The sequence below is a fragment of the Taurulus bubalis genome, assembly GCF_910589615.1.
Source record: "Taurulus bubalis genome assembly, chromosome: 6".
In the NCBI taxonomy this organism is placed as follows: Eukaryota; Metazoa; Chordata; class Actinopteri; order Perciformes; family Cottidae; genus Taurulus; species Taurulus bubalis.
This window is the reverse complement of record NC_136594.1, coordinates 8,542,218-8,554,718: the sequence shown is the minus strand read 5'-3', so window position 1 is coordinate 8,554,718 and position 12,501 is coordinate 8,542,218. Positions and strand designations below refer to the sequence as shown.

Here is a 12,501-nt window from a genome sequence, read left to right as displayed (position 1 = left end):
AAAAGGTGAAGACACACATTTATTGCAAAAAGCATATTGACTCTTGAACATCAAACCAATATGTGGTTGTTGTCATCTACACCACACAACCAAAATAGCCACTACTCTTCTTGGAAAGCTTTCTACAAGATACGGGAACCTGGGTGCATGGATTTTCTCCCATTAAGCCACAAGAGCATTAGTGACACTGAAGTAGGGCGATTATCTTTCAATTCATCCCATCTTGAGGTCAGGGCCTGAAAACTAGGAAATTCCTTAATAGATTGTGCTTGTGCACAAGGCGGTATTGTCGTGTCAAAGCACTTTGAAGCACTTTGAAACTCTGAACAACAGCTCCCTGATCAAAGGTACACACAAGTATGTGGACAGTATGTGTGTCCACCATAATACCACCAACAAATACAAGATTTGGGCCAAACATCAACCAGCTTTCAAAGTTGTTACTTTTGTTTTATTATAGCATGAAGCAAACCAGAGCTTGTTCAACCTGCCTCATATCTGATCTTTTAAACGTAGGTACCAAGCACAGCCTGAGGTGCTGCAGGAGTCTGACTGGTCTCAACTAGTCTCGCTGCAGCAGCAGCTTGACCTGGACGGATCAGTATCATCGCAATACTTAATAATAATGTGTAGGCCGAATTACATCTGTGCTTTACTCATCAGTGTGTAAAACACTATGTCATGCGTAGAAATTAAGTGATGAATAAATAAAGTTTGTGTATTTGTTTATCATAAAAAAAGAGCAAAAAAAACACAACATATTACACAATTTTACAATTTGTCATAATGGCCTGTTTCACGTTTCTCAAGCAGTTTAAACCAGTTCATGGTCAGACTGAACACCCGCCTCTCCTCTCTCCTCACCTGTCTGTGTGCTCTGTGTCAGTTTGGGGAACTATGGTCGCCCCATGTTACTGTGTTGTCCTGCTGCTTTCATTTCTGGTAATGAATGATCTCAGAAAGATGCATGTGATACTGAAAGCCTGGTAATATCATCCCCTACGAATAACACACAGGGGAAGGGAAACCGTAGACGTTTTTTCCCGGAGAACCACTCCACTCCACATTAAATTTGATTATTTATTTATTTTTTAACCTGCGGTTTGGTTTATAACATAATACAAAGTTGCTTAATCAGTGCTTGATTCAAAAGGGAGATGTTAATCCTTCACGGTGACCGCAGCCAACGTTGCTGACGTTAAAACCTTTTGATAACTCCAATCCCGATGACGACAACAGTAATTTGGCAAACAGCCAATCAAATTGCAGCGGAGCAACATGATTATACCAGCCAAGCGCATTTAAAAACACCATTTGAAAACTATAATCTTAGCCACTGACCTTAAATTGTGGAATACTTATAAATAACGGAGCAGCAAGCTAAGGATGTTTTACGTCATGCATCAATCCAGAGTTAAATTCATCTTCAGGTTTCTCGGTCAAACTAAACAAAAACTTTCTTCTGCTGCCAGTAGGTGGGGCTGACCCGTCGCCTCTAATTATGGTCATACATCCATATACCGCAATTTAAATTAAGCACATCCATCACAACATGTTCACGGGTTCATAATTATATGTCTAGCTATTGAGCCATCCAAATAATATGTTGAAATATTGCGATGATCCGTTTAATCGCTGTAAATTTGTGACGCGTAAAAAACAGGAATCGTTTAGTTTTTTCGCTGCAACACCTACGGACAACTTTAGATGACGGACCGTTCTACTTCCGGTCCAGTTGTCAACAGAAGAGGACCACACGTGTTTTCTAATCCCTTACAATGGTAAGACTCGTGCGCTGTAACCTAATTATTTCAGTGTACTATTCATTATTACAGTTATGAAAACCAAAATCGACAATTAACCTAATCAATATGTATTATTATGTTTCAGCCGAAGGCTAACAAAGGAAGAGGGAGAGGAAAAGCTCCGGAAAAAGCCGTTCACCCGTTCAGCAGGAAAGCTGCTTACCTCAACCGAGAAGAAATCAGACTGAGAAAGAAAGGAAGGTGTGTGTGAGGAATAAAATACAAACAAATAAATGCTGCACGTTTGCTAAGTTTGAGCACAGCTGACTTGACTCCAGTAAAAATTAAGCTAGTAAATGCTTTACAGACAACAGTTAAATATACATAAATTACCACAGTCTATAATATTACATTTCTAGAACATACTTTTCTTCTAAAGATTTAGTTTTATGAACTGTGTATATTTGTATTTTGTATGGAAAACCCTAACTAGCTACAACAGACGGATAAGTGTGTGGAGTGAAAAGTAAAATATTTGCCCCCGAATTGTAGTGTAGTAGAAGTATAAAGTAGCATTAAATGGAAATACTTAAGGAAAGAACAGTAACCTACATGCAATGCGTTAATCATTTTATGTAATCAATGATTGCTTAGCACACACACTGTTGTAGAATCGGATTACTTTCATTGAATCGTTTTTTTCTGACGCTGCAGGCAGAGGAGTGACAAAGCAACACGTCTGAGCGGCATTGGTGAGCTTCTTTTATCATTCATGGGACACTCACTGGCTGTGAGGGTCAAATTACTCTCCACTAACGCCTTGTTTTTCTTTTATTTATTTGTCTGTTGACTCGCAGGTGAGAAGCTGTTGTGGTTTCAGGAGAAGTTGGATCCAGAAAAGACAATTTACACCAGAAAAGATGCCTGTGACCTTGTTGAAAGGTCAGAGATTTATGATTAATGTTAATTATGTGCGTCAAAATATTTTAATGTGAAGCCTTGTGACGTCTAATGAGCTTGTGCGTGTGTGTAGTCACCTCCAAAGGTTTGATGTGGAACTTGAGCAGATTGAGCTGATGAACGGGATTAAAGGTCGGCAGGGTCGTCTCCATGGCGCCAGAGAGGCTGTCATCAAACAGACCATTGAGCGAGAGCGAGCGCTTTATGAGGGCATCGGGTTTGGTGAGTCCTCATCGTAGATATGAATACACACACCTATGTTGTTCAGTGTTTTGGGAAAAACTCCATGATCCTGTGTTTCGTCGTCTTCACAGAGATTCCAGACATCGTTAATGCAAAGAATCTCAAAACATTCAGGTGAGTCGGTAGAGATTTCGGCTTGTATTTTCTGTTTTTATTAAAAATTTTGGATTTGAGAAGTTGCCGTAATTATTCATCTTCCATGATTTGACAAACATGATCATGCAAATGATGAAATCAAAGGATGTATTCAGATTGTTCCTAAAATTACATGAATAAAAAAAAATAAAGCCTAAAAGTGTGATAATCAGTATATGATTTGCATGTGAAATGATGATTCATAAACGTTTGACATTTTGTTTGTCCGTTATTTTGGCAGGGATTGGACTGGTGATCTGAAGAAACTTCCAAATTTGAAACTGCGAAAGGTGTCAAACAAAGATTTGGAACTGAAGAATGAAGAAGAGGATAAACAAGATGATCACGATGATGATGATGATGATAATGATGAGGAGGAGGAGGAGGAGGAGAAAAAAGAGGAAGAGGAGAAGCGTAATAATTTTGATGACGACGCTAATTTTGAATTGGATGAGAATTTGCTGATGGACTGAAACGGAGGCTCTTCATTTTTGACTGTCGCTCCATTCGTCCATTTAGCACAAACGACTGTGGAGCTGAACATCAGACCAAGTTTCGAAAATACTTTTTATTGATATAAAAAGTTTGTTTTTGTGTTTCTGTGTCGGGGGGTGGGGGGATGCTGGTGCTCCACGATTGTCCAGAAGATGGTGCTGCACTCTCAAAGGCGTCAAACTCAATTTGTACCAGTCTGTCGTCCTCCTTTTTAAAGTCTTCTTGTTGCTCAGTAACTTCACACCAGCCTGTGAAGGGTTCTACATTCATTGTTTATTGTACAAACAAATTGTATATAACCTAAATACTCCATTGTATCCAATCGGAGATAGAAAAAAAGGTTTTGACAAAGACGTTGTGGCTACAAGACATGGAGAGATTTTCTGTAACGTAACAGAAAAAAATTAAAGCTGTAGAAAAGTGAATAAGTGTAAACCGTCGCCTTTTTTGAGACGGACCTGTCAGTCACGCACACAGTGTGTCAAGTCTGATGTAAAGACATGAATGAACAAAGTTACATTAATGTATAATTAACACAACCTCATGAAGCTGCAAACTGTCAAAACAATGTCAAAATTAACTGATACTTTTAGATGTTCTATTTTAAGAAATACTAAAAGCTGTTATGATAATAAATAAATTCTTTTTTCAAACATTACAATTTCAGACTGAGCTAAATAATTATTTTTCTACTAATCATGTGTTTATACTCTTTGGTGTCTGAAGACCTGATTGTCCAGAAAGATTTCCGGCCTCCTCATGCTTCAAACAGCGGCAACTGAAGCCTCCTTTGTGTGCACAGTTGGACAAACTAGCGCCGTAATTGCCTGTCAACAGAGACTGCGCTGTTATTTCTATTTCAATGACTACCACGTCTCCATGACTAAAGCGCGTTCTTTGGTACTTAAACCTGCTAGCTTGAGTTCATAAGTGCGTTCACACAGTCTATAGTAGAATGCAGTGGACACTTCACTGGACGCCATCTTTGCTGCGGTGCGGAAGGGCAAGGACGACCAAACTGAAAAAAATGGCGGCAATCCAGTTGCACATAAAAATAACTATTATTTAATTTAATTTGAATTGTTAAGTGAACAAACACAGTGACAGATCATTTAGCAGTTCGCCGTTAAAGAGATCAAATGTTGCACAACAGCTGTGTTTGATTTGAGATAACGGTACTTTGTCTAAATTAAGTGACTGTGCAAGTAAGATCATAGTGTACTAGATCAGGGGTGTCAAACTCATTTTAGTTAAGGGACCACATGCTATGGGCCGGACCAGTAAAATCATAGCATAACGCATACATAATGACAATATTTCTCTATGTTTAAATCATTGGTGAAGCTTTTTGGATGATAAACCCTATTTTAAGGTATTTCTACAATAAACTAGAAACATAAAGACCAAAAATTCAGACATCAGCCCACTGTTTATCTGCCTGGGCTCTCTGCAGATTCCCTCACAGTTGGGCAATATTTGTAATAATAGTGACTGTGGCTCATTGGTTACCATGCCTGTCTTATAATCAGAGGATCTGTGGTTTGTGTCCCAAATCAGGCAGCAGTTTTTTTTTCTTTTTCATATGTTTGACACCCCTGTACTAGATGATATCTGAAGTGAGAATATTTTTTTTTACGTTCCCTGGCCATGAAGGCCTTAAGTAGGTGCAAATGTTATTGTCTAACAGTAAATAAAATACCTGGGTGCTTAAAGCAATTTCATCTTTAACCACCAGACACCAATGTAGTAAAAGTGGAACCGCATGCGTACGTTTTAGCGTGATAGATAACGCGCCTTTAAGTGACAAGCCGCTCCTTTTGAGTTCCCCAGCATTTTCAATATATTTATTTTAACTGTTTAACTGATAGCGTGATTCAATAAAAAAATCTTGACAGTGATACAGTTGTCAATATCCATGGTTTGAAGCATACAATGAGACCTTGAAAAGCATCTTCAGGGTGTTCACAACTTTAACTCGTGTCAGTGCCGTTGGAGAAAGTGCATATAGGAATAAAACTTATATCACATAACTACAGTCTTTACAAATTTTTCTTGCTGATGGCTTTTTTAATTTTTTTAATTTAACAGCCCCCCGCCTCCTCTTTTCTCCGGCGTGCCACATTCTTCGGTACTTTGCACATTCCCGTCACTGCAGCACCTCATGTATTCCAGTTATCCGTGATCACTGAAGGACATTAAATCATCTCTTGTCTCTCAAGGTCAGTAATCACAGGAGCCGAGATGGACAACACTGAAATATTGTACGAGTCTAGCTTGTGTCGTTGGATGAGCAGGGAGTGATTCACAGTTCTTTCGGAGTTGGAGGACAACCGCTCAGACGGGGCTTTGTGCCGGCGCCACCGCGCCCTCCACCGACATGTCCGAGTCCGTCTCCGCCGCTGGAGCCGGGGTGGGAGGCGGACTGGCCGGAACCTCCACGGTTTCGTGCCGGCCGTTGGTCAGGGTGCTAGTCCGGGGCCGGGGGTTGTGCAGGTCTTTCTCGGGGCAGTTCTGCACGGTGATGATGCGGTTGAAGGCCTTGAGGCGGCGCCACAGCTGCAGGTAGACTTTACACTGGATGTACATGAAGATGAGGCCACCCGTGGAGCCTATGGCCACCACAATCAGCTTGGTCCAGAAGGGCCACTCGAGCACACCTGAGGACACACACACGCACACACACACATTGTACGTTGACCTGCAGCACGTGTAATGGATCATGATGGTGGTGTGTGCAGAGCTGTGCTTACCATTTGGCGTATAGTATTTCAGAAGAGTAACTCTCCAAAATGCGTCTGCAATCAAGAGTGAGTGTAATTTCTCTTTTATTCTATGAACTCTGAATTACTCGGGATGCACCGATACCGATATTGGATATGAGGTCGATACTGACTCATATAGCTGGATCGGATATCACTGACAATTAATCTAATAAATTAAATTCTGTATTTATACACTATGTACAATATGCAGTGGAATTTTTCCTTTGTAAGTGTTGACCAATGCATTGCTGCACTAAAAAGGTTTACACTTGAATTAATTCCTGTTCATTTTGAAGGAAGGTTTTTACCAACTTGCAAAACAGTTCATCGGTGCATTCCCAAATAAACCAAAAATGTGTTTGGCTATTATTTATTAGATACTATTAATCTATCTGAGGTCCTACAATAAGAGAATAATACAGTTACGCTGTGATCACAGCACGACACACCACACCATCAACAAACACAACAATGAAGAGACTAGAGTACTGAGGGGTCTATTTCCAAACTCAAATAGAATTGTAGTGAACTCTGCTCCTTGTGATGAAATCCAACATCTGAAACTTGGCATGAGCTTTTTCAAGACATTTGTTGTTTTACATTTTTTATTTTTGAACAAACTGCTCTTGAATTAAATGTTTTTCTTTCAAATATTGTCAGCTAATTAAAAAAAAAACCACTGTCCTCAACTGCAATACCGTGTGATGATAATACAACGGTCTGTGATATATTCTCATAACATAAAAACATAGTGTTTACTTTAATGGATCGTCTATGTCAAATTTCAAGTCTTACAAGAAAGTAGACTGCCTAAAAAGTGTGACATTTATAAGCTTACTAACAAGTTAGTAAGTATGTAGTTTAGCTAAATGCTCTGATTTAATAACATTTATTATGAGTATCTTTATCAAACCGTTACTGCACTTTGTTACCATATTCAAACACAAGCGTCTGGTCATTTTGTCTTTGGATTCTTAAATTTGTTAAACTGGGTAAAATGACAAATCAATTTGAATTTAGAAACATTGAAGATGTCTAAAACCCAGTGTCATGTCATCACTGTGCAGAGGGACACGAGGGGGTGACTATCACACTGAACAATATACACATACTGTTCACTAGTTTTACTTGATTTGCAGGAAAACATGAAAACTGTGGGTGACTGCACAGGAAATGAATCACTACACTAGAGTCAGACAGGCGTAAAGATCAACAGGTGCCCAGTGGAGGTTCTGACCACAAGAGGCGCTAGAGTGCAGTTACATGTATTGTTTGTATTCGGTGACAGGATGTGATACATACTTCTGTGGACAATTTTTATAGAATGGAACAATTGCACAGTACTTATAGCACTGTAGCATTTTAGCTTGAATAATTCTCTATTTTTATAATTGAGCTTTATTAGATTATTGCCTTTTTAGTAGAGATGCACCGATTCTATTATCAAATCAGTCCAACACTGACTCAGATAGCTGGATTGGGTATCGGTGACAATATCAGATACTAATATTTTATGAAATAACAAATGAATATATTTATTTCTATCTATGTATTTGTAATATAAATGTTAGTGTATTCCACAGTTAGGAAAGCAATGTTTAAGTCATAACACTTTCACTCTGTGTGTCTCTGGTATGTGAGAAAGAGAGAGAGGATGGAGGACGGTACTCACCGCTCTTCCCAAGTCGGATCTCCTCCGCGGTTCTCATGGCCAGGATGTAGATCGACCACAACATGCACACTATTGCTATCAGGTGAAACAACACTGAACAGAAGATCTTCCTCCTCTCGCCCTGCGACATCTGTAGCCTCTCCCACTGGAGGACGGAGAGATGGAGATGGAGGGGAGAAATGGTGTTCATTATTACAGCTTCCTCATAGCTGTGAGCTAGATTAGCTAGATGAACGCGTGCCTACCGTGCATAAAGGTTTGAGCTTTGTCTCCATAACAAAGTCAAACTTGCAGAGTTCACAGCAGCGAGTGTCTGAAGATTTGATCCACTGGTTGAGACAAGTCTGGTGGACAAAAATCAGACTTCCAGTGCAGCGACATGGCATTATCAACGGGCAGTCTTCTTCCCCCTCACAGTGGCAGATCCTACACACACACACACACACACACACACATAAGATCAGGTTATGATATGTAGCCTTTGTACTATTTCTATAGATTGATTATGGATTTGTTTTTAGGGACTTATTTTGCATCCTCGACCAAGAGAGTTTCCGTTTTTGGCCGATAACGTTAAAGTTGACCCTATTGTGTACACACACAAACACACAGTCATAGCTCACAAACCCCCACTAACCTGCAGGCCCCCATCTCAGAGTCATCAGAGCACTGCCTTAGTGTGCCTCCATTCATCCCGCATTCTTTCTGTGGTGTTGGCACTGACATGTCGCCACTCCCTGACCCCTTTTCCTGGTAGTTCTTGGTGATGTGCTCCTCGCCATCCTCTGCCACAGAGGAGCTGTCTCCTGACTTGAGACTCTTCTCCTTGTCCCTGCTGTGTGAGACTTCCTTCTGGGAGACTTGGCTCTTAATCGAGGTCCTGCTGCCGTGGCGCTTCTTAAGGCCCCCGCTGTCCTCCACCAGAGGGAAGTTCTCCATCCCTTCATCCGAGCCCACCGACTGCAGCTCCATGACCTCGACTTTGTCTTCCACTCCTTTGCTCCCGTTCGCTCCGTCCCGTTCTCGGCTGCTTCCGCTGCGCCGCCGCCCTCTTCGGGCTTTCTCTTTGCTCCAGCTTCGGCCCTCGCGCGCCGCCTCATCGTCAGAGGTCGAGTCCGACTGCGGGGCCCCCGAGCTGCGGAGGCGAGGTGGGAGCTCCCGCCGGGTCTTGGCGGGTCGCTCCCTCTTCTCTCCGCGCTCGCTGCGGTCCGAGCTGGGGCTGCGGTCGCTCTGCTCCTGTTTGCCGTTGGTTTCCACGCAGTCGCTGGCGGTGCAGCTGTCCCTCTTGCGCCGGTGGCGCCGCTTCACCTGCTTCTTCTGCGCCTGAGCTGACGAGCCCAGAGGTGTGCTGGTGACGGTCGTCCCAGAGGTGTGTGTGTGCTTGATGTGAGATTCAGAAACCTCCTCCTCTAAACGGGTCAGCTGGCTCGAACTGAACAGACACACACACACACACACACACATACACACACACAAACACATACACACACAGAGATGATAAGGTGAAACGAGATGGAGAAGACGTGAATGTAATGACATTAACTCAACAAATGGGCTGAAACCTGACAGTTTGCCCCTCAAGGGTCAGAGAGGTTTATCCTGAGTAACATTCGACACAAATAAACAATAAACAAACAGTCCACACACATGAGAGCAGGTTATGATATGGAGCCTTTGTATTATTTTTATGGATTGATTTTGTTTTTTGAGGGATTATTTTGCACCAAGAGTTTCCCTTTTTGGCCAATAAAGTTAAAGTACACACCCACAGTCATATAGAAGGCTCATAAACCCCCACTAACCTGCACGGTTAGATACCACTTGAGGTTGTATCAATTAGGTCTTTTTGACAAACATAACAGAGCTTAAAAGAGGTTTGAAGGTAAAAATGACCATGTCACATTCCTGTTAGTCAGAAAAATATCCAACTCTAAGTCAACGTACAGAAACATTGCACCTCTTGCAAGAACATTTATTTAATTGTAAAGTCGTTAAGTCTTAAGTAATAAAGTTACAATGTTTGTAATGTTCTTATTGATATTGCAATAGCATCAATCGCCAATTTAAATGAGTAGGTAGCATTAGGCTATATTATATATTACAATTATATTAGCCTACAATTTGATTTGCAGAGTCAAAATGGATTATGTCAATATAGTAGTGACATTTTATCTATATAAGAACTCAAATTTGCCTCAAAATAATAAAATATACAATCCATGAGTGAAAAACCTGGCCTGGATAACAGCAGATTAATTGTGCATGCTGCAAGTTGTCCTAAACAGCCACTTGAGAACGGATCTGTTAGTATGAGCGAGACCCACACATCTAAATTCAGCACACTTTTCCGATGAATGTGAAGCACATTAAATTAGCTGTTCCTTGAAACTCCCACCAGCTTCTGTGTTAATGGGAAATAATATAGAGACCAAAAAAAATTGGACATAATTGGACAACAATTGATTGATTGATTATCAGGCTGGGTTATCAGACTAGGAAATGATGAATTATGGAACGATCTGAGCATGCTATTTGACAAATGGAGGGCCAGGCACTCACACCCATCACATGTGTTCACACTGCTATAAAAGAGCCTTGAAGTCACAGGACTGAGCATGTCAGCTGTAACCGCACCACCAGTGGATATAATAATAAGAAGGATCCCATCTCTGCAATCAGCCATCTTCCCCTCATTGATTGCCCTCGGGGAGCATCATTGCATTTACACATCCATTTTAGTTTTGTTAACGCCCTCTGGGTGCGGAAGGCCATGCTGAATTAGTCTCCCACTCGGCGGAGAAGAAACTGTGCATGTAAATATCACAGAGTGGCTGTTCGTGAGCTTTTAGGGAAATGTTTGTGTTGGCGGATATTCAAGAAACTTCGGTCTTTTACTTTCAGCCCAGGTGGCTGCCTCACCTGCATATGTCCTGAGACGACGGGGTGATGGACGTTCTCGAGGCTGCAGTTGGTCCTGTTGTAGAGTTGCTGGCCTGAAACCACCAACAGACTCAATTCATGACTCCTCCAATTCACCATCACCAGTTTGTCAACATCTTTACACACTTTCTAATGACGACACATAATCAAAATAAAGACTTCTATTGATGAGACATCACAAACATGAAGGAGCTTTTAGCTTAATTATTTGATTTGTTTTACAAAAACAACCCAAGATATGCTGACATACCGCGCTGCTGTATTACAGCCTTATAAAGTATTGCTAATATATTAGCGTGTACACATCCAGAAGCATCCAGCATACATTTTTCTGGTCACCTGACAAATCTCAGTTCACTATTCACTCTATTTTCAGCTCTGGTTTGATCTCCACCAACTCATGATAAATGTATTTGAGTCTTTAGCTGCTCGACTTTAGAGGTTTTATACATTAGCTAGTTGTTAAAGGGACAGTTACTCCGTGAAGAAGACCGTGTCCCTAAGTAGATATGAAGGGCTTACTCTAAGCTAAGCAAAAACACAACAACTCCAACACTAATTAACACAGATTATGAATCTTATATTCCATTTCTGCTAATAGATCCACCAAAATACTACTAACTGGCCCTTTAACTTTGTCCTAATTCATCTTTGTTTGTTTTTTGTGATTATTTTTTTTTGCTAAAAGATGCTTAAAAGGCCAAAGTAACTGTTGAGTGTTGATTCTCTGTGGGTTTATTACTACAAGCAACTCTTCCAAATTACACAAATTCACAGAAAGCATAACTTAGTGTCTCCATGAGTCATACAACAATGTGTACTGAGAGCAACCTTTTATTGATTGGTAAATAAGACTTCCAGCATTAGCACATTAGATTCTGCTTGAGTAAACGATGCTATCATAACACTGGGAGCTGTGACCTTGATATTGGCCCTTTAAGAGCTTTGATATTCAGCGGTTACCTTGGAAATGTTGCTGGATCGACTCCCCGAGCGCCCTGGGGCCTTCCTCCGCTGCAGGGAGAAGGAAAGACAGAAAATCATTAGAGACCACAGATACATATGTGATGCTTTAATGGAACATGTCAATGCAGCCCGAGGTGTAAACCAGTGATTTCTCTCTCTATAAAAAAGTCAAACAATGTTTCACCGCACTTGCACTGTAAGAATCTGCAGATAATCAGGAAATTGACTATTAGCTTAGAAGCTGATGTTTTCAAATGTCTTGTTTATTTAAAATATATTGGAAAACAAAGAAAGCGGAAAATAATTTATAATGGTTCATTGACAGTTTTCCACAAAGGCCCCAAAAATAAGTGAGTTGTGTGTTGTTAAAATGGTTTAAGATTAGATAGAAAGACAAATTGGACAAGCTAATGCTTTAAATCAGCTAAAGAACAACAGAATAATTAAACTAAGCAGCGTGTACTATAGTATTCAGACGTATTTGGTGTTGACCGGCTATGTGTTGATTGGATAAAATCCAGCATCAGAAATCATGCGTGGCCACGTGTGCTTGTTATTTCATTGTGACCCGAGCTAAAGCCAG

The 12,501-nt window shown here is 40.8% G+C and overlaps 2 protein-coding genes across 2 annotated transcripts in view; one reads left to right on the top strand and one right to left on the bottom strand.

The window, feature by feature from the left end:
• The first annotated feature begins 1,734 nt into the window (after positions 1-1,734).
• tma16 (translation machinery associated 16 homolog) lies at positions 1,735-4,165 on the top strand. Its single transcript, XM_079219333.1, has 7 exons — positions 1,735-1,781; positions 1,891-2,006; positions 2,460-2,497; positions 2,603-2,687; positions 2,779-2,927; positions 3,020-3,062; positions 3,325-4,165. Exons 1-7 carry the CDS (start codon positions 1,779-1,781, stop codon positions 3,554-3,556), a joined length of 666 nt encoding a protein of 221 aa, XP_079075459.1. The 5' UTR covers positions 1,735-1,778; the 3' UTR covers positions 3,557-4,165.
• Positions 4,166-5,912: 1,747 nt separating this feature from the next.
• The window catches only part of marchf1 (membrane-associated ring finger (C3HC4) 1), a gene marked incomplete at both ends in the record, with an annotated part of 11,965 nt that continues 5,376 nt past the window's right edge, over positions 5,913-12,501 (bottom strand). Inside the window, 5 exons of the mRNA XM_079219980.1 lie at positions 5,913-6,235; positions 8,013-8,157; positions 8,258-8,438; positions 10,932-11,005; positions 11,916-11,966. Of these exons, the coding sequence (XP_079076106.1) occupies positions 5,913-6,235; positions 8,013-8,157; positions 8,258-8,438; positions 10,932-11,005; positions 11,916-11,966 (774 nt within the window). The remainder of the gene's footprint in view (positions 6,236-8,012; positions 8,158-8,257; positions 8,439-10,931; positions 11,006-11,915; positions 11,967-12,501) is intronic.